The 23,134-nt window shown below is 41.9% G+C and overlaps 1 protein-coding gene across 5 annotated transcripts in view; it reads left to right on the top strand.

Annotated features, from left to right (window-relative positions):
- Positions 1-23,134, top strand: part of ttyh3a (tweety family member 3a) — a 237,293-nt gene that overhangs the window by 183,322 nt on the left and 30,837 nt on the right. For all 5 annotated transcript variants that reach the window (XM_048609585.1, XM_048609583.1, XM_048609584.1 and 2 more), the window contains exons 8-9: positions 10,726-10,781; positions 22,958-23,050. In XM_048609585.1, coding sequence (XP_048465542.1) covers positions 10,726-10,781; positions 22,958-23,050 — 149 coding nt within the window. The remainder of the gene's footprint in view (positions 1-10,725; positions 10,782-22,957; positions 23,051-23,134) is intronic.

Genomic DNA, 23,134 nt, shown 5'->3' with positions numbered 1-23,134 from the left:
TCATTGAACACAATTTGGGAAACAGCTAGCAGAAGGTGAACAAAGTGTACAAGTCAAATGGAATTCCCATTTGCAAGAAGAGCAGAACTTCAAATTGGGTATTCCTGTAACAGATGTGACGGTAAATTAAACAATAAGAGCAAAACGCTTGAGGTTTTCTGACATCTATTTATTGACTATAGCAGAAGATGAAAAAGCCTAAACTGAATATGAGTGCTGAGGCTAATTAAAAGCTCCTAGTCTCACTTTTCTTTGAGGAAATAATCCAAATGAAGTATGTGGCAGATAGACTTGTCAGGATTCACTTCATTTCACTGTAAGCACAATGGTAAAGGAATATGGTAGACATTCGACACAATGTAAGGTGATGGCATTTTCAGTTCTAAGTAAATGAATAACCTGGAATTTCAATGGGGATGCCTTTTGATATGAATCTAGCAATATGGATTTGTAATTTGTACTTTTAGAATTGATATTTCAAGCTGTGCTATTCTATAAATTGTCTAATGACCTTAGAGCCTCATACAGTTTCTAAGATGGCTTTGTCAGTCTTTATGATTCATCAGAAAGGAAGACCTTTTGGGTAATTGCCGGCTGTCATCATCGGCTGTAACTAAGTCAAAATGTGTAATGAAGCAGTAACCAGGAAAGAGCAACTCATACTGCGATTGAAGAAGGACTGCTCAATTTATTTGATGTTTTGATGTATATGGTCCATTTTGATTTGAATAAGCTAGATAATTGTGTTGTAATTATTCCTAAAAAAACAAACATTTTGCTGGTCTGGAATTCCTCCTTTTGTGTTGGGATGGCTGAGCATGGTCACTTCTCAATTTCCCATTCATTAGTTAATTAAAACTAAAGTACAGCATGGTGGTGCTGATGGTAATCCAAAAACTTGAGCCAATGATTTGAAGACATTAGCTCAAATCCTACCATGGTGGGTGGAGAGTTTAAATTCAGTTAGTTAAATAGTAAGGAAATGAAAATCTTCATGTTTCTGCCTAGCTCTCAATATATTTCTTTCTGTCTTCCTTAACTGCACCATATTGGTGTTGGTGCCAAATGAAGAGCACCTCTGTGACATTATCACAAGGTTACTCCATAGTCCTAAAAAATTGAGACATATCCTATAGATTAGTCAAGTAAATGGCCTGACAGTCATCCTCTCAAATATACCTTTTTAGCTGACTTCTGACACACTTTATCAGCATCTGTAAGTATGTTCTATCCCACTAGCATGATAGACCCATCAGACGTGAAAGTGCAGTTGTGCAAACTTGGGAAAGAGCCCATGGAAGTTCTTATCAATGCCGTAAGACTTCATCGGGCTGTGGCGTTAATAGATCAGGCATGGAAAAAGGAACTTATTGCTGATTGTCATTACTCTAGGAGAGGGTTAGTGATAATGTTACTTTGTGATCTTGTACACCGCTGTCATGCAAATAACTATACGACACTACCTGTTCTCAGTGAGATGAAATAGGAGAGCCGTACTCTCTCAACAGATTGTCTGGAATGTGTAATTTGAGGCTGTCTGATGTTGAGCAGTGTAGGTATAAGGGGTCAGGAATGTGGACTTGAGCGTTTGTGTAGAAAGTCAGGTCAGCAGTGTGGTAAGCAGTTACACTACATTTTTAATCATCCAGCCTTTCCTGAGTAACTAACTTAATGGAAGTGGAACTCTGATTTTTTGACCATTTAATAGATTGTTTCAGAGAGTTCAAGATATAGGGGAATTGGAATCTTCATTTTGATATGCAACCGTACAGAACCGAACTGCATTTATGACAATGTTTATATCCAAAGAAATTTTTTATAAATAAAGTATATTTTTGAAATAAAAAAGGAAATGAGTTCAAATCCTATCGGGGCAGATGGTGGAACTTAAAATCAATTAATGACATTGAAACCTATTGTGTTAGTCATAGCAATCATCAAACTATCATTGATCATTGTAAAAACCCACTTTGACTCCCTCATGTCCTTTAGGGAGGAAAATTAGCCATCCTTACCCAGTCTGGTAGTTATGTGACTCCAGACCCACAGCAATATGTTTGACTCTTAAATGCCCTCTGAAATGACCTAGCAAGGCAGACAGTTCAAGTGAAATTAGGGATTAGCCACCAACACTGGACTTGCCAGCGATGCTCACAGCCAATGAAGTAAGTTTCAAAAATAGTTAAGCATTTTTTATCTCTGCACTGTACAGTACAGCACAGCTGTCAGGTGGTAAGGAAGAGTTACGTTTCAAGACAATTTTCAAGAAATGTGAGTTTTTATTTTAGCAGAGATAACATTCAGCTTCATTGCAACTTGACATTTGCGTTGTGTTTTTTTTTAAACACTGCATCTGATCTTAATTGAAGTTTAACTGCATGAGAAGCTTATCAAATAACCTTAATACTTATTTGCTGATAACTTCTGTATTTCACAGCATAGTTAAGCAACCCATTGAAACATATGTCATTATCAACATCTTATGTCAATACATTTAAAAGAAATCAGATTTGGAACAATGTATATCAAATTATTCAAAATGTAAGGAGGACTTCTTTTCTGCTTTCTTTATTACTTAAAGCAATTTCTATAAAACTTCTTTAAGTAATTCTCTCTTTTCTGAATTAAGTATTGTTAATAACAAACAAAAGAAGTGCTGAAAACACTCTAGGTCAGGGCAGCATTCATGGAGACACAATCAATGGCCCAACATTCCAATGGCCAGATAGTCAGTGGAGCAGTCCAGTCTGGATTAGTGCATCAGAACCCTGCAGAATCCCAAATGCAGCAAACTCCGAGAGAATTCACCTTATCTACCTCTGCTGCCACCTTCACTGATCTGTGGACCTGCACACCCAGATCCCTCTAAATATCAGTAGTCCTAAGTGTTCTGCCATTCACTGTATAGTTTTCACCTGTGCTTGATGTTCTAAAATGCACCACCTCACATTTGTCCAGATTAAATTCCATCTGTCGTTTTTCTGCCCATACCTCCAACTGATTGATATCCTGCTGTATCCTTTGACAAATCCCCTCACTATCTGCAACTCCACCAATCTTTGTAACGTCCGCAAACTTACTAATTTGCCATGTTTTCCTCCAAATCATTATGTAGATCACAAACAATGGAGGTCCCAGCACTGATTCCTGTGAAAGTCTTTACTGAAGTCCATGTAGACCACATCAAGCACTTTTCCCTCATCAATCATGTTAGTGATGCATGTCTTCCCCCACACAAAACGATGCTGTTTATTGCTAATAAGTCCATTCACTTCTAAATGCTTATAGATCTTGCCCCTGAGAACCTTTTCTAATATTTTCCCCACCAGCAACGTAAAGCTGATAGCCCTGTAATTTCCTGGATTATTCCTGCTACCCCCCTTAAACAATGAGACTACATTAGCATTCTAGCCGTCACAGGCAGTGCCCTTCTCACCACCGGCCACGCGATGTCTTTGTGCTTATTGGAAAGTTCTGGTGATGAGGCATTCTGCCAATAACTTTGACAGTCTGCTCAGGTAACCACAAAATAGGATCCACACTTCCCTATTTCCTCCGGTCTGTACGTGCTGACCACTTCCTGATGGCCTTGTTGTCAAAGGTGTTTTTCTTTGCAAGTTTTTGTATGAAGGACAGGTGATAGGGAACAGTCCAACTACTTGGAGTGTTCCGCAGCAACGAGGCCAGTCCCATCCTTCACAACACTGGGGACAGGTAGAGCCTCAATATGCAGTGACACTTGGTGTTTGTGTACTGAGGGTCTACAGACTGCTTGATGTAGCCACAGACAAAGTTGGTCAATGTTGAGATGAGGGCACTGTTGGATACATTCTTCGCCCCTCCTTATCCAGAGTTTTGTAGATGGTGTCCCTGCGGACATGGTTTGTCTTAGGGCTCCAGATGAAGTGGAAGATGGCTCGAGTGACTGAAACAGCACAGTTTTGTGGTAATAACCAGACCTGTGCCACGTACAGCAGTAGAGAAAATGCCTCACACCTGATGACCAGGTTTTTACCCACAATGGAGAGAGAGCGGTGCTCCCAAAAGACCAGTTTCTGCTTCACTTTGGCAATGTGCTCCTGCCAACATTTTGTGCATGCCACATTGCCTCCAAACCATGTTCTCAGCAACTTCAGGTAATCTGCCCTGATGGTGAAGGGGATGAAGGATCGGTCAACCCACTTTCCAGAGAACCTGGCCTCACTCTTGCCTCAATTTACCTTGGCTTCCAAGGTCAGTTTGAGCTAGTCACAGATGCTCATGAGTCTGTGTACTGACAGCGGCTTCGAGCAGAAAATGGTGACTTTCACGCCTCCACTGCCTGGAATAGTCACCCTTCTCAGGCTTGCATCTTTCCTGAAGGACTCTTCAAAAGGCTCTATACAACACACAAGCAAGGCAGGAGAAATTAGGCATCCCTGCCTGACTCCGGATCTGATTGGGAAGCTTTCTGATTCCCACCCGTTGATAGCGCAGTCTCAAACGATGTTGGTGTAGAGCAGTTAGATCCAATTGCAGATTCCCTCGTGAAGCCCATTTTGGACAGCACGTCCCACATGTAGGTGTGCAATAGCCTGTCAAAGGCCTTCTCCTGGTCCAGGCTGATGACACAGGCGTCCACCCCCTGTCCTACACTCGTATCCCTGAGGCTCTCAGAAATGGTCCTGCCTGGTACAGCACAGGTTTGATCGGGGTGAATCACTAATCCCAGCGCAGACCTGATCTGGTTAGCAATGACCTTACACAGCATTTTGTAGCCTGCATTCAGCAGTGAGACTGGTTGCCAATTCCTAACTTCCTCCCTCTCCCTCTTCCACTTGCAGATGAGGGTGATGATACCTTTCTTCATGGATTTGCACATGGTAGAAATATACTGTCATACACCTCCAGCAGGACCTGGCCAATCAAGTCCCACAGAACTGAATATAACTCTGCCAATAAGCTGCCACTTCTAGAGCTTTATCCTTTTTTAAGGACTTGGGGGCCTTGGTCAACTCATCCAGAGATAATGGCAGATCCAGCCTCTCCCATGTAACATTGTTAAAGACCTTCGTGATAAAGGACAGGGATAACTGGGAGGCCGCACTGTCTGTGGGCTTCTAATCATACAGACTGGCATGAAAGGATTTGCTGATCCTCAGGATGTCAGACTGAGATGACGTTACTGAACCATTTTCTTCCTTCCGGCTGCTGAGCACAGAGCTCTCCTTGTGCACCTTCTGGAAGAAGAAACACAAGCATGCGTCGCCCTGCTCCACAGTACGGACCCTGGACCGGAAGATTATCTTGGAGCCCTCCGAGGCAAAGAGCGAGGCTAGCTGGCCCTTCACCTCCTGGTGATCGTCCGTGACATTGACCCCACCATCTGCAGCAGGAGTAGGTTCTGCATGGTTTTCTGGAGTTTGGATAGTTTTGCCCACCATTCTGTCACCTTCTGAACACCTTCGAGGATAAAGAACCTCTCGATGTTCCCCTTGACTGTTTCTCACCAGTTCCCCAGAGACTCAGAGGGGTTTCATGGTTCTGCAACCCATGTAGTCCCTTTTGAGCTTCTCAATGTTTTCTGGGGTCAGCAGTTCCACATTCAGCTTCCATGTTCCCTTGCTAGCCCACTGGTTGTCCTGTAGGTGACAGTCGGCCAGTAGGAGGCAGTGGTCAGAGAAGAATACCAGCTTGATGTCGGTGGATCTGACCGAGAATGTGCGGGATGCAAACAGGAAATCTATCCTTGAGCGGATAGACCTGCCTGTCCACAACCAGGTATATCTATGCTGTGCTCCGTCTGCAGGGGTGCTGAAGATGTCATGCAGTTTGGTGACTTTAACCGTTTCAATCAGGAATCTGGACATAGAGTCCAGTTCACTCGGAGCCTCTTCGGATTGTCCATCCACATCGATGATACAGTGAAGTCTCCAGCAGTGGGAGCTGCTGCAGAAAGGTTTGCCGCTCACTCTTTACCACCGGAGGTTCATGTTAATTAGTCTCAAGCGAATGTTACTTATTGTCTGCTATGAGGGGGTGCCTGCGCACTGTCTCCTTAGCTTTGGAGATGGTGAAATTGCTTCCTTGTAGCGGAATTTGCCCCTGACCAAATCGAAGGGCTATGGGTCCATAAGCTCAACCATCTCCTGTAGCTGCTGAGGTTTGGTATCCTGCCCTCCTGCAGAAACAGGAGGTCTGCTTTGACATTGGCCAGGTAAGCCAACATGGAAACGTATCATGTAGTAGACTTAACATCATGCACATTAATACTGGCAATTTTAACACCCGTTTTAAGAGTTTATCGAGTTACCCAATATCCATTCACCTGCAGTCTGTTCACTGGGGGACTCCTTGCATCCCCTAGGTGTGGGTGAACTGTTGGACACACTCTGCACTAAGGTAGCCATCCTGTTCTCCCTGGGAGGTGTTTCCATGCTCTGGTTAGCAGGGTTCAGCTCTGAGTCTGACAGAGGGATTGCCTCGGTTGCCCAGAGCTGTGGTGCGGTGGGTACCCCGTGGTTCCCAATGCCTGGAGGTTGGGCTTCACTAGACTCCTTGAGAAGTCTGGCATTTCCAGGTTGGAATGTGCTCCTCTCCTTCTCCACTGTAGTACCCTGCCTCTTTTTCTCTTGATAACCATCCCACTGCATATCTTCATCGGAGGAGGAGTTGGTGGTGTAGCCATCATGCAGCTGCCTTTTTCTGATTTGCTGTAGGGCTTTGGGGACCTGATGTGTTTTTCTTTTGCGTTCACAGGCCCCCCCAACATCCTGGGCAGGCCTTGTAGCGGTGGCCTGCTTCCCCACACAGATTGCAGCTCTTGGACTCCTTGCAGTCCTTAGTCACATGGCCCTCCTGTTTGTAGTTCCTGCAGAGGGTTACTTTGCAGTCTGCTGCCGTGTGTCCTGTCCTCCCACAGGTTCAGCTGCCCCACATACATCAGATAACCTCGGCTCCCTCTGATTGCAAGACTATAGAGGGGGTGGAGGATATTCCTATTGATGTCCGCCTTCAGGGTCGCCGTGACCTTCACTTGCTGGTCCAGATTCGAAATTGGTCCACTACATCGGTGCTGTCTCCTTCAAGCTGCACATACCTTCCCAGGAAGGTCAGGCTTTCTGCTGTCAGGACGTGAGGATTCTACAATTGGATTGTCTCAACCCAGCTCCTCTGTGCAGTGAGAATGAACAATGGTGCTGCAGACAGAATGGAGAGGAGAGCCTCACCTCCTTTTCTCATTGAATACCTTCAGGAGATGCTCACATTGCTTCACACTCCAGAAGGTCACATCGAACTAAATCCTGCTGGGGAAATCCTGCAGGCAGAAAATATCTGCTGCTTGGAACCTGCAGCAATCCAGGAGGACTGTCTTCACGAAGGGCATCTGGTCAACCAGCAATCCTTCCTCCACCTTCTTCACAGTGACCCTGACTGTATGGCAGAGACACTGGCCTGAGGTGCGGGCACTAGCAGAAGCCATAGTTCTGGTTGGTTAGTCACCGAATTGGTATTAGACCAAAGCCAGCATAAAGATCCACCAAATTCAGCTCAACCGATGATCTTCAAGGTTCTGCTCACAATCCAGTGACGATCTCCAGATCTTCCAGTGATAAAGGTTCCTAGCTCAGACCCTGGATCAAGGTGTCTCACCTGTCAGGTAAGTTTGAACTCATTTCCCCAGAGCATTAGTTAGTTTGGATTACTATCCATTGATTTTGCCTCAATGCCTTAATCTCCTCCAAATTGGTCTGAACTGTGGTTACGATTGTGCTGCATAATTAAAGGTATAACAAACTATTCAACTTATGTAGAATTTAAAAACTTAGTGGTGGTAATATTTTAAAATCTTTTAAATTAATATGATTTGTTACAACCCATTAATCTACCTGACCTACTGTAACAATCAAGTACTTATTTTTGTTAATTATAGATTAATATAAGTCCAGATTAGTCACTGGAATATTTGCTGTAGTTCCTAAAATTGTGCCCTTTCTTTGTAGTTTTTAAATTATATTAGTTATAGACCTACAGAGCTAGGCTGCAAAAAAGAACACACGGATCAGATTTTGTGTTATATCTTGTGCCTAACCCTGAAGCTCTGCAGTTATGACTGGCTAGAAAAATGCGTGATTTAAATCTACTGCCGAGAATTGCAGTACATTATAAAAGATCCATCAAGGTGGAAGAACAATTTTTGAATGGCAGCTTTGGTATCCTGTATATACTTGTTTCATATGCATTGTTCAGTGTAATCTACAGTATGGAGTTTATACTACCAAAAGCTAAGTGTTGGATGTTATATATCTCCTAACCATTCTAGATTTTATCATTTACAGCCAAGGCAGGTAGCATTGAAAAAAGCCCTTTAAATATTGGAAGGTAGTTACATTTATCAATGAAGGTTTAGAAGCCAGTTTATTTCGTAGAAATTGCTTTGAAATCAGCTTTGGACCAAAAGGAAATACCCTTTCAGTCATTACAGGATGAAAAGATTTTGCTTTTAAAAACTGCAAAATATCTTGTAAACAGGATTCTACACGTTTGTTTATTTTGTGACTAGTGTCCTGGAAGTGTTAGTATTCCTTGCTTGAGGTGAGAAACTCTTCAAAACTGAATATTCAGAGGCTGAGTAATGTATCACTAGAGTCAAGTTAGCTGGAGCATTGTTGGTGGTGATTCCTGGCTCATAGGCCCGAAGGGTGGACTCCTGTAATGGCAGTGGCTGCAGCAGTAGCAGAGTGGGGCCTCTTGGCTACGGTAGGCCTGGAGTGTGGACTCTTTCAGCAGCGGCGGGTTGTCGACTGCGGTGGTGTTGGTGCCTGGAACAGGACTCCTGGCTGCAGTAGGCCTGGAGCAAGGACCTCTGCAAAAGTTCTGGAGCTATGCTTGGGATCCCGGCCAACAATGATGCACTCTATTTAAGTACTTTCTTTGTATTCTTTTGTACCTCAAAATGGCATTGGATTGTGGTGACAGAACACTTTTCACTGTATCTCCCTCGATATGTGACAATAAGTCATTTATTCATTCATTCAAGAGAATCCTACACAGTGATATTATCTACATATGAATGGTAGAGCACTAGGAAACTCGGAGGAACAAAGGGATTTTGGGATACTTGTCCACAGATCCCTGAAGGTGGCAAGACATGTAAATAGGATGGTTAGGCAGCCATACAGAGCACTTGCCTTTATCAGTCGAGGCGTAGAGTACAAGAGCAGTGAAGTTGTGTTAGAGCTGTACAGAACTTTGATTAGGCAACGGCTGGAGAGCTGTGTGCCATTTTAATCATCGCACCATAGGAAGGATATGATTACACAGGAGGTAATACAGAGGAGATTCACCAGGGTATTGCCTAGAATGGAGTACGTCAACTATGAAAAGAGATTGATAAGCTCAGGTTATTTTCTTTGGAGCAGAGAAAGTTGAGGGGGTACCTGATAGAGATAGATGAGATTTTGAACGGCACGAACAGGTTGAATAGAAAGCAGCGGTTCCCCTTAGTTGAAAGGTCAATAACAAGGGGACGTAATTTTAATGAGAAACACAGGAGGTTTGGAGGGGTTTTGAGGAAAATTTATCTTCTCCCAAATGATATTGAGAGTCTGGAATGCATCGCCTAGGAGCGTAGTTGAGGCAGGTAATGTCACAACCTATGGAAAGTACTTGAGATGAGCGCTTGAAATGTCACAACATTCAAGGCTATAGGCCAAATGCTGGAAAGTGGGTATAAATTCAGCATTGTTTTAGCTGTAGAGATGTGATAGGCCAAAGGACCGCTTCTGTACAGTATGATTCTGTATATGTTTAAAAAACTAAGATAAAAATGCATGAGCAGGCATATTGATACTTCAGGGAAAAGGATGAAAATTTCTGCCCTGCATTCAGCATCCTGAACTGTATTGAACAACAAAAACAACTTCCCTTTCTCATGTGAAAAGTCTGCTGTGTATTCCAGGTACTTGGAAACGGATATGCTGATTTCATTGCAAGGTTACATTTCATTAATATATAGTTAATTTCTAACAATAGATTGTTGATAATGTTTCATTTCTTGCTTTGGTAATATCGAAAGCATAGACTCTGTGATAGCCAATTTGGAAAACAACACCTTGGATCAGAGAAGGGAAACAGGAGATTTTATGTTTAAACAAAATGTCAAGTTTAAAAAAAAATACAACAGATGCTGCCCCAGTTTTGTGTGTCATTGATGCTTGTGTCGTGACTCAATTTTACATGACTATGTAAGCAAACTGACATGATGAAAGCATTTAGAAAGCTAAGTGGGATATTGAGATCTTTGACAGATTGGAAGACTGATGGCTCAGCTCTGCTTGCTGCCATGTAAATTTGTCTGCTTTGAGAAGTTTAAGACCATGTGCCTATAATATTGCCTGTCAGCTTCATATGGTTGAAACGGAAATAGAGTTGCAACAAATAATTTCTCCAACTTGTTGATAGTAGTTTCATAACCCTCATTTTTTAATGTGATAATGAATTTTCCATATTCCCTCATTTATTACTCTTGAAAAATCATCAAATACTGCTGCTGTGTATGATTTCAAATGTTTGATGAATTTTGCTGTTTTTCTCTTAACAATTTCCTTTGAAGGGCCATACTTTATAAGTTTGTATTTTAAAATTATCTGGCTATATCTTAATCTTGTCTATATCTGTTCAAAACATCAAATGAATATGAAATGTTTTTGAAGATTTTCAGTTTTCTTTCTTCTCTTTCTGCAGAGGTTTTAAATTACTACCTGGTATGCAACATTGGATACCCAAACCCTTTTCAACAGGTAAGTCAATGTCTATATACTATCCACTCCATTTTTGTGATTTCTTGCATCTCTGTTGGATGTATATTTTTCTGTTGCGTGTAGCTTTTAAAAGGAAACTGTGCCTGGCTTGTGAAGGTTGACATGGTCATTCCACAAGCACAACCAGATAAAAATTTAACATTAAAAATTTACATTCAAATACAAAATTGCTGCCATTATAACTATGTAATTGAACTGTTGCATTTTTCACAGCTACAGCAAGCAGACAAGCAATATTATATAAGAAGTAGGAGAACGATTAGGCCATTCAGCCCATGAAGTCTGCTCAGATTGTGAATGATCCACCTCTCTCTGAGTGAAGAAGTTGCTTCTCCTTTGTCCTAAATAATCTGCCCCTTAGTCTGAGGCAGTCTTTCCTGGATCTAGATTTACCATTCATAGGAAACATCCTGTTTACATTTACTCTATCGTATGCAATGATATTGCAAGTTTCAATGAGATCACCTCTCAATCCCCGACATTTTAAAATATGCAGTTTATTTGGTTTCCCCTCCTGAGGCACTCCTTCCATCCCAGGGATTAGTCTGGTGAACATCCATTTCAGTCTGTCTAATGCAAGTGAGTCCTTCCTTTGATAATGTTGTACACAGTATTTTGGATGTGGTCTCACCAAGGTTCTGTACAATTGCAGCAAGACATTGTTTCTCTTGTACTGAAAACCCACTGCAGTGAAGGTCAGCATACCACTTGCCTTCCTATTTGCTTGCTGCATCTGCATACTGGCTTTTAATAACCCATTCATTCCTATTGTTTTCTGTCTGTTAACCTGCTCTCAATCCATAGCAGTCTATTAACCGCAATCTCGTGTTCTTTAATTTTGTGTACTAACTTCCTTTAAGTGACTTCATCAAAAGCCTTCTCTGCTGGAACAGATGATCATAACGGGGAGGTACTTGAAGATTGGCCCTATTTAACATACTGGAGGTTGGGAGCGAGGACGTTTGATGAGTTTAAAAGGATTAGGCAGCTGGAATTCCTGCATGAGGGAAGTCTGCGATGTTCCTTCTGAGGATGCCAAGCAGGATACAGAGAGTAACTGAAGGATTAAACCACAAGGATTCAAGTCTGAGATAATGGCTAAGGGTTCCAGAGAAGTAATTATCATTTGGCAGAGCAAATGTAAAGGTGACCTGACCTGACCTTCTTGTGGTGCAGAGATAGAATTCCTGCCCCAGACCGGAAGTTCCACCTGCTCCAGAGGTGTGTAATAACATCTCTGACCAGGTTGTTTAGAAAAATAGGTAAAGGTGACTCAACAGGAAAGGGAAGAAACAAGACAGACAAGTCTGACAGGAGTCGAGGGAAAGTGAACAGTGTCAATGCAAGTAGTGGGCTCTGGCCCTGAGCAACTACAAAAATACACACACAGAAAGGCCGGAGAGAATTCAAACGAAGTACACATGGCAGGGATTAAGACAGATGTGTCCTGTATTGTAAACAGCATGGAGGAAAATAAATTGAAAGTAGGATGACATTGTTTATCATTGTGCATCTAAATGCTTTTCAATTCAACTATTTATATGGTACACTAGAAACATAAGAATTCACCCCAGCACTGCAAGCTCAGGACACCGTTTGAAGTCAGGCTGTTATGAAAAGCTTTCAAACAATATCCACACAGATATTATCGAGAACAAGCCTAGCATGTCTCACTGCCTGCAGTGTCAGTGTCATAGCACCAGACATCCCAGGACATGGAATCCAGGTCTGTTGCTGCTGGGATATCCATAGCACTCCTGAAATTCAGGGCCTGAAACTTAATTCTGAGGAGGTGGAGGATGCTTGTATGTGGTCCTTTTAATGTAGGATTCCATTTGCAAACTGACTACTGCACAGTCCAGATTAAGCAAGGTCTTAGTCTGACGGCAAGGGTAGCTGAGATAATTGGATACCAGGCTATGCTACATGAAGTGGGAATAACACATTGTTGCCCCTATCCGCCAACACAAACTGGACCAGTAGGGAGTCTAAGTATACTGGACCAGTCAAGAATGGATCAAAAGTTAGGAATACTGCTGTGAGTAACTCCCCAGATTATTTCCGCCATCAGAAAGGAGATAGAGGGCTTGGTGTCATTGTGTAATGATAACAACCTCTCTCTCAATGTCAGCCAAACAAAAGAACTGATCGTGGACAATCTACATCAACGGAACTGAGGTGGAGAGGGTTGAGAGCATCAAGTTCCTAGGAGTGACGATAACCGACAACCTGTCCTGGACTTTCCACATAGATACGACAGTCAAGAAGGCACAACAACGCCTCTTCCTCCTCAGGCGGCTCAGGAAATTCAGCATGTCTATAAGGATGCTCACCAACTTTTACAGATGCACCGTAGAAAACATGCTATCTGGGTGCATGACAGCCTGGTAAGGCAACTGCTCTGCGCAGGACCACAAGAAACTACAGACGGTTGTGTGCACAGCCCAGGCCATCACAGAAGCCAAGCCCCCATCCATGGACTCTATTTATCTCTCATTGCCGCAGAAAGGCTGCCAACGTCATCAAAGACCCCTCCCACCCTGGTAATGCTCTTCTACAAACTCTTCAGTCAGGCAGAGGATACAGAAGCTTGAACACGTGCACCAACAGGTTCAAGAACAGCTTCTTCCCTGCCTTTATTAGACTGATGAACGGACTGTCTGAATTCAAATAACGTTGATCTTGCTCATGTTGATCTTAATTTGTGCACCTCCTGTGCAGTATAACCTGTATGCCACGCTCTATCTAAGCACCCATGATCTGTATGTCCTTGTTTGTTATGATCTTCCGGTACTTCTCGCAAAACAAAGCTTTTCACTGTGATTAGGTACATGTGACTGCAATAAATCAAATCAAATCAAATCAAATCATCCACAAAGCACAGTCGATAGTGTGATCAAATACTCTCCAGTTGTTTGGAAAGGCATTCAACATCATCCGGGACACTACAGCCTGCTTGATTGGCACCCCATCCAGTATCTCAAACACCCAGACTCTTCACCACTGACACAGAGTGGCAGCAGCGTGTACCGTCTTCAAAGAAACTTCTCAAGGTTCCTTTGACAGCACCTTGCAAACCCATAATCTCGAGCACCCAGAGACAACAAGGCAGCAGATGCTTGGATATACTACCAGCTGCAAGCTCTTTTCCAAGCCACTCACTGTCGTCTTTCCTTGACTGTCACTGGTCAAAATAGTGGAACTTATTTCTCAATGACACTGTAGGTGTCCCTACACCTCATAGATCACCTTTTTCAAGGCAATTAGGCATAGATAACGAATACTGGCCTAGTCAGTGACATCAGCATCCAACAAAAGATGAGGAAAACTTCTACTTTTTTCAAGAGACCTCCTGAATATAGTTGTAGCAAACCTTCAGGACCCTCGAATGGAAGAAAGTCCTCTTCAATCCCACTCAGTTCAGTTTTTAGTCAATGGTAGAACCCTCAGGATGTTTAATTGGAGGCTTCAGCAATGGTAATGCTTTTGAACTTCAAGGGCTGATGATTAGATTCTCTCTTGTTGGAGATGATCATTGGCTGGCACTTATGTGACATGAATGTTATTTGCCCCATGTCAGCCCAAGCCAAAATATTGCCCAGGTCTTGCTGCATTTGGACACAAGCTGAGGAGTGACAAATGGTACTGAACATTGTAGAATCGTCAGTGAACATCCTCACCTACTGATCTTAATGTGGGCAGTTCATTGGTGAAGTATCGGAAGATGGTTCAATCTAGCACACTACCATGAGGATTACCTCGTAGCCCAAAAAGGAGTACTAAGAACTTAATTAAACAAACACTTATTTATTAAATCGATCAAGTATCAATATTTAATATAAATATTCATTCATTGCAACATTTATTACTTTATCTAATTTAACTTCGACTGTAACTCACTTCATTTAACTTCACATTACCTCACTTTGACTTAATCCACATTGAACTTTAACTCTATAAGTTTGGCTTGAATCAAATACTGCCGTGGTTTGAGTGAAGGGGCCAGCTTTGTTTCTCCATGTAGGCCTCGCCTCACGGTTTTTTGTTTCTCTGAAGATTACATAAGGGCACATACTTTTCATATGTGGTCTCGAAGCCTTCACCTGAGAAAATTCTTTTGTTATCCTTTATTCTTTATTCATTCACCGGATGAGGGCATCGCTGGCTAGGTAGCATTTATTGCCCAAAGGGCAGTTGAGAGTCAACCACATTGATGTGGGTCTGGAGTCACATGTAGGCCAGACCAGGAAAGGATGGCAGTTTCCTTCTCTAAAGGACATTAATGAACCAGATGGGTTTTTCCGACAATGGATTAATGGTCATCGTTAGATTCTTAATTTCAGATATTTATTGAATTCAAATTCCATTGTCTGCCGTAATGGGACTCGAACCTGGGTCCCCAGAATGTAATCTGGATCTCTGGAATAACAGTCCAGTGATAATACCACTAGGCCATTGCCTCCTCCTGTTAACATATCTGAAAGTGTGCTGGGTTTCCAGAAAGAGCTGTTGAACTCAGCCAATGAATTGATCAAAGCCTGATCATATTGTTTGATCCCAGCCAATGGAATTTTACTGGTTGAAAACAACCTTCGAGATATTAAACAGCTGCATTCCATGCTCCATATAAGGTAATATGGTGCCAGTATCTCTAGCTGGTCACACAACATTGGTCTGATTTTGTCAACATGTGAAAATGTAGGTCACAACACGTCTTGGCTGCAGTTTAACTGAGGTCAGAGTTTAAGCTAGCTTGATCAAAATTCCCAGCCTGCTTGATTGTAGCTCTTAACCAGTCTAGCAGCCATTACTACTGCTGGCCATCCAACCACAACCTGTAACAATGTCCTAGAGCTAAGATGATTTCCCTCCAATCGTCATCCTTTAAGTCGGATATAACACCAACCTATGTAGAGTTTTCTCCCTGATTCCCATTAATTCCAGTTTTGCTAGGACACTGATGCCACATTTAGTGAAATGCTGGTTTGATCTTGAGACCAGTCACTCTTACCTTTTAGATATGATGAAGTACAGCAATGTTAGTTTGCCAAACACAGCTGCCTGCAGTTCAGAACATTTGCTGGAGCATTACATTGCTGGAAAAGGCACGGAAATGCATTTTTAAGATTAGTTGAGCCTCTCTTTGATATTTATTTTTGCAGAGTAGATTTGTTCAAGCTGATAATTTATTTTAAGAACTACTCCTAAAAGCATTCACAGAATCATGTGCAAAGCATTTTTAATAATCATTGTAGAAATTATTATCAGTTATAAACAACAAAGGAGTAAAGTTCTCAGGTGAAGGTTTTAAACTGAGGGAAGGTGAACTACAACAATATTAGGCAGGAACTGGAGAATGTTGATTAGAGGCAGCTGTTTGAGGGTAAATCCACATCAGACATGTGAGAGTATTTCAAACAACAGTTGATAAGAGTTCAGGAACAGCATCTTCCTGTGGGAATGAGGGTAGGTGTGACAAGTTACATGAACCTTGGATGATTAGGGATGTTATGACCTTGGTCAAAAAGTAAAAGGACGCATACATAAGGTCTAAGAGGATGGGAACTAACAAAGTCTTTTAAGTATATAAGGAAAGTAGGAAGGAACTTAGGCAAGGAATCAGAAGGGCTAAAAAGGGTCATGAAAAGTTGTTAGCAAACAGGATTAAGGAGAATCCCAAGGCTTTTTATACATATATAAAAAGCAAGAGGGTAACCAAGGAAAGGGCTAGCCTACTCAAGGACAAAGGAAGGAATTAAATGAATACTTTGTATCGGTATTCACCAAAGAGAAGGAATTCGTAGAGACTGATCTCCGGGAAGGGAGTGTAGAATTTCTAAGCCAAGTTGCTATTAAAAAGGAAGAGGTGTTGTGCGTCTTAAAAAGTATTAAGATAGATAAGTTCCTGGGTCCTGATGGGATCTATCAAAATTTTAATGATTGTGTTCAGTTACAATGGAAAGAGGGAGGCTGGGAGCTTTAGGAAAGGAATTCTGTTTAACAAAATTAAGATGTTCAAGAAGTTAGAATTAGATGGAATTAGCTGGCTCAAGGAAGGGTAAGTTTGGGTATTAAATATTCCTGGGTATGAGTTGTTTAGGAATGATAGAAAGCGAAGAAAATGAGGATGGGTAACAGTATTGGTTCAGGAGGACATTGCAATGCTGGAGAAGAGGATTCTTGGGTTTCAAGGATAGAATCATTTTGGCGAGAATTAAGGAATAAAAAAGCTACTGGTATATTGCATGGTGTAGTATGTAGACCGCCAAGTGGACAGGATGTAGAGGAGCAAATCTGCAGTGAACTCAGGAATGCCAACATTATAGGGTATTTATAACTGGGGACTTCAGTTACACTACCAGTATTAGTGATAGGCAGCATGGTTTTGTGCAGGGAAGGTCATGTCTTACCAACTTGATAGAATTCTTTGAGGAAGTGACACAGTCGATCGATGAGGAAAGGGCTGTGGATGTTATATACATGGACTTCAGTAAGGTGTTTGATAAGGTTCCCCATGGTAGGCTGATGGAGAAAGTGAAGTTGCATGGGGTCCAGGGTGTATTAGCTAAATGGATAGAGAACTGGCTGGGCAACAGGAGACAGAGTTGTACTGGAAGGGAGTTTCTCAAAATGGAGAACTGTGACCAGTGGTGTTCCACAGGGATCTGTGTTGGGACCACAGTTGTTTGTGATATACATAAATGATCTGGAGGAAGATAAAGATGGTCTGATTAGCAAGTTTGCAGATGACAAGAAGATTGGTGGAGTAGCAGGTAGTGAAGGGGACTGTTGGAGAATGCAGCAGAATATAGATAGATTGGAGAGTTGGGCAGAGAAATGGCAGATGGAGTTCAATCCAGGCAAATGCGAGGTGATGCATTTTGGAAGATCCAATTCAAGAGTGAACTATACGGTAAATGGAAAAACCCTGGGGAAAATTGATGCACAGAGAGATCTGGGTGTTCAGGTCCATTGTACCCTGAAGGTGGCAACACAGGTGGATAGAGTGGTCAAGGCAGCATACGGCATGCTTTCATTCATCGGACGGGGCACTGAGTACAAGAGTCGGCAGGTCATGTTACAGTTGTATAGGACTTTGGTTCGACCACATTTGGAGTACTGCGTACAGTTCTGGTCGCCACATTACCAAAAGGATGTGGATGCTTTGGAGAGGGTGCAGAGGAGGTTCACCAGGATGCTGCCAGGTATGGAGGGCACTAGCTATGAAGACAGGTTGAGTAGATTAGGATTATTTAAATTAGAAAGACGGAGGTTGAGGGGGGACCTGATTGAGGTCTACAGAATCATGAGAGGCAGAGACAGGGTGGATAGCAAGAAGCTTTTTCCCAGAGTGGGGAACTCAATTACTAGGGGTCACAATTTCAAGGTAAGAGGTGAAAAGTTTAAGGGAGATATGCGTGGAAAGTTCTTTACGCAGAGGGTGGTGGGTGCCTGGAACGCATTGCCAGCGGAGGTGGTAGAGACGGGCACAATAGCATCATTTAAGTTGTATCTAGACAGATACATGAATGGGCAGGGAGCAGAGGGATACAGATCCTTGGAAAATAGGCAACAGGTTTAGATAGAGGATCTGGATCGGCGCAGGCTTGGAGGGCCGAGGGGCCTGTTCCTGTGCTGAAATTTTCTTTGTTCTTTGTTCTTTGTACTTATGGAGGCAGGGCAGGCAGTGGTGTTAAATTAATACTTTGCTTCTGTCTTTACAAAAGAGAAGGATGCTGTCTAGGTCATGGTGATAGAGTTTCTTCCTTCGTTCCTCAGAAAGGTTTAAAATTAATAAGTAAGAGATTTTGGATAGACTATTGGCACTTAAAGTTGACAAAGCACTGAGACTGGGTGCAATGTATCCAATGATTTTAAAGAAAGTAAGAGTATAAATGGCAGACGCACTGACCATAATCATTCTACCTCCCTTGTACAATGGGGAGATACTGGAAGACTGGAGAATTGCAAACATTATAGCCTTGTTCAAGAAGCATAAGGATAATTGCAGCATTTATAAACAAATCAGTTTAACATTGGTAGGAGAACTTCCAGAGATATTTATTATTGGCAGTCGCATGGAAGAAGGTGATTGATTAGGAAGAGATTTCTAAAGGAGAAATAGTTTAACAAACTTGCTAGAGCTTATCAAAGAGGTAACAAAGGTTTGATGAGGGTAGCGCTGTTGATTACAAGTACCACACAACAGACTTGAGGAATGTTGTAGAACGTGATTAAAGGGACAGTAGCAATATAGGTATAAAATTGGTTGAGTAATAGAAAACAAACAATAATGGTCAATGGATTTTCTTTAGGCTAGAGGAAAGTTTATAGTGGAGGTGTGATGATTCCATCACTTTAAGTGATTATTTTGTCCTGGTTTTTTTTTTTGAAGAGAGATAGTAAGGCAGAGCTGCTGAACTGCCTACTGAGGGCAACTTGAGTAAACGGCTGGGGAGGCCTTGGGTTTTTTTAACAGCCAGAATTGGTGTGGCCAGCTCCCCCAGATCCAAATTTCTGGGTTTTGTTTTTTTTTTTCAGTAACATCAGGAGATATTAGGGTCTCAAAAGAATTGGAAGCTTCAGTTAATGTCTCTTGGCTGCTACAGTCTCTGGATCTTGCCTTGATTTTTTTTTCCTCCTGCATTGGAAAATTGCATGTGAGAATCTGTCTCTGAATTTTCCTTTTTGCCAAAGGGGGCAGTTTATGGGATATTACTGTCTTGGAATAATTAATTAGTAATAGTTACTGTATCTATTATTCTGTTAAATTTCCCAACTGTTGAGTTATTCTAAATTTCTCTTTCTTTGGTTGTATTTTGTGTTTTCTTAATGTTGAGTAGTTTGATCAGTCATATTGCATCTAAGACATTTTAATTTGCTTTTAAAATAAGAAAATGTTCAGGTCTAGTCTACCTTCTTAAAATATTTTTTGAGGGGGTCTGATCTGGTACATAACAGGAGGTCTATAGGGGTCAGTATTCAAACCCTTGATTTTCATAGAGTAAACACTATTGTAGAATCCCTACAGTGGGAAGCGGGCAATCTGGCCTATCAAGTCCACACCAATCCTGCAAAGAGCATCCCACCCAGATTCACCCCCCTATCCTAGCCCTGTAACCGTGCATTTCTGATTGCTAATCCACCTAACCTGCACATTTGAACTGTGGGAGGAAACTGGAGCAACCAGAAGAAACCCATGCAGACACAGGGAGAATGTGCAAACTCCACACCGTCACCCAAAAGTGGAATTGAATCTAGGCCCTTGGTACTGTGAGGCAGCAGTGCTAACCACTGATATGTATTTTCCTAATACATAAATTAATAATTTGGATCTTGGTATGCAGGGGACAATTTCCGAGTTTGCAGATAACACTATACTTGGAAGAATTGTAAACTGTGAACAGGATTGTGTGGAACTCGACTTTGACAAATTGGTGGAGTGGGCAGGTAGGTTGCACAATGAGATGAGGTGATGCACTTTGGACAGAAGAACACTAAAGGACAATACACAATGCGGAGTATTGACCTAAAGGTGGTGCAGGAACAGTGGGACCTGGGTATTTATCTGGATAGATGATTGAAAATGGCAGGATAAATGCAGAGAGCAGTAAATAAAGCAAATAGTGTCCTGGGCTTTATTAATAGGATCATACAATACATGAATATGGAAGTGATGTTTAACTTATGTAAGACATTTGTTAAATCTCGCTGGATTATTGTGTACAGTTATGGGTTCAAATTATAGAAAAGATGTGACTGTACAGAGAAGAGTGTAGAAGTGATTTACAAGAATGGATCTGCTAATTTATAACCTTAATTACAAGGATAGATTGGAGAAGTAGCATTCTGGGAGAGGAGAATGCTGAGAGGAGATCTGATAGAGATTTTCAAAATCATGATTGGGCTGGGAAGAGTTGATAGGGAGAAGTTGTCCCTGTTCATAAACAGAACAAGAATGAGAAAGCATAGAATTAAAGTGATATAGAAAAGAGCAAGAATGATGTGAGAAAAAGCTTTTCATTTAGTGAGTAGTCAAGCAGGAGGTGAATCATCAAGAAGTGGGGTGCTGTTGTCAGTTTGTAGGTTATGAAGACGACTAGAGATTTCAGACAGATGCGTGTATTAGTTTTTGAGGTTCTGTGTCAATGGTGTACTTCATTAGCTGTCAGTAGTGATTCTGTGAGGAGTATTATTTCCTGGAACTTCAATGTGTTCTAGCACAGGAAGCCGCTTGAGCTGTTTTGGTTGGAATGTTTCGGAAAGAATCTTGGTGAAGTTTGGGGAATGATAACTGCTGTGTTTGTGTTGCCAGTCCTGACCCAGATGGAGTAGCTGCACTCCGCTGTTGAGTAGACCATGGCAAGTGCCACTTGCATTGACTCCACTGCCCCTGGTGCTATCCATCAGTTTCCATATGAGATTCATTCCCATCTTGACCTTAGCTCCAGTGCTTCGGAGGTGTTGCTAGTCATAGAGTCATTACAGTCGTGCAGCATGGAAACAAACACTTTGGGCCAACCAGTCCATGCCGAACGTAATCCCAAGCTAAACTAGTCCTAACTGCCTGCTCCTGGCCCATATCCCTCCAAACTTTTCTTATTCATGTACTAATCCAAATATCTTTTAAATGTCATATTTGTGCCCACATCCACCATTTCCTCAGGAAGTTCTTTCCACACACGAACCACTCTCTGTATAAAAAAAAAAAAAATTGCCCTTCACGTCTTTTTATTAAATCTCTCTCCTCTCACCTTAAGTACTTACCCCCTAGTCTCTAGTGGAGAATATATGGTCTAGAGTGATGGCAGGGCATTTTAGAATTGGGTCTTGGGTAAGAAGTCAACAATAGAATGAGACATGAAGTTCTTCCCAGGCCATCAAGTTGTTCCAGTAAAAGGATAACTAACAATTTTAGCTGTATTTAGTGAAAATTGCATTTTCTGAAACAGGTTTCCAGACAACGTCAATCTTCAGTGAGTCAAGGTATGGAATGAAGTGTGGTTGGAGGCTGTTTCCATTGAGGCATTGAAGAGGGCATTGGGTGATCATTTAAATAAAATAGTGTGCAAGGAGATGGGAGAGAAAAAACAGGAGATTGGCTGTAGGTAATGATGCTCAATTGAAGAGCAAACGCGATGGACCAAATGACCTCTTGCTTCACTGTAGCAATTCTGAGAGATAAATGCAGATATCTTGGAGATTACACAAAGAGGGAGGGGTGAAGACTTGGAGGTTTTGAAATCTTATATCGAAATGTGCTTGACCAGGATGTATGTAATTGAGCACACAGATGAATGGGACTAAGCTGCCTGTGTCTTCGGGTTGAGTTTTGTATGTCCAAAAGTGGTGAGGAAATGGGAGGCTGATCAGGAGTGTGTTGGAATTGTCAATTCTAGCGTGCGCAAAGCCACGAATGAATGATAGTCAAAATGTGTTGTTATCCTTGAACACCATTCAGCATTGTGTTGAGAAAAATGCTTGTCACACAGCTCCTAAGGCCAACGTTTTGTGTAAAAGGTGGTTTCTATTCAGACATATCAATGGCAGAGATATAGCTGCAGCAAAAATGAGGTGCTTCTCTTACCGTCATAGGTACTTGTACTACCTCTGTTTGAAACTTTGAACAACAATAAATGAAAACTGTTGATGCTAACAGTGTCTCCAATTGGTCACGCTATTTAGTTAGCCAGCCTGATCCAAACAGGATCTCAAAACCTGAGTTATTTAAGTGAGTCAAGGGATGACTAGTAGCATCATTACAAGCTTCAATAGCACATTAGATTAGATGCTGGGAAGTAATTTTGTACAGAATATTGTCTAATGGTTGCTAATACTGGAGGTTTGTTTTAAGCATTCAAAAAACCTGCTAGGCAATTGGCTATAAAAGAAAGATATCTAAAGGCCCAGAATATTCTTGGGTTATTTGGGTTTAGTGACATTAGTTAACAGGTTTAATTGCTTGATCTGGAGTGGAGAGGAAATCCCATGAGTTTTCTTTCCAAAGTGACCTAAATATTTTTCACTTTTCCTTGAAGATTGACTATGTGCAGATGAATGAGATAAATGACATATGTAGGTTGCGTCTGAGTTGGGGGTATATAAATGGTGCACTTCTTAATTCTTTTAGCATTTTGTTTTTGTTTACCTTCTAGAAGCTCTCTAGCAGCCATAAAGCCCTAGTGGAGATACAGGACCACATATCGGAGCTTCTAAAATCAGCTGTACGCGAGTTTCCATCCTCTCGAGTAAGTAGTAGCGTAAAAGACATACACTTTTATCTGTGATAACAAGGTGCAGAGCTGGATGAACACAGCAGGCCAAGCAGCATC

Source organism: Rhincodon typus, chromosome 21 (assembly GCF_021869965.1).
Source record: "Rhincodon typus isolate 14 chromosome 21, sRhiTyp1.1, whole genome shotgun sequence".
NCBI lineage: Eukaryota > Metazoa > Chordata > Chondrichthyes > Orectolobiformes > Rhincodontidae > Rhincodon > Rhincodon typus.
Note: the sequence above shows the minus strand (reverse complement) of the source record. Positions and strands in the feature narration are given on the sequence as shown.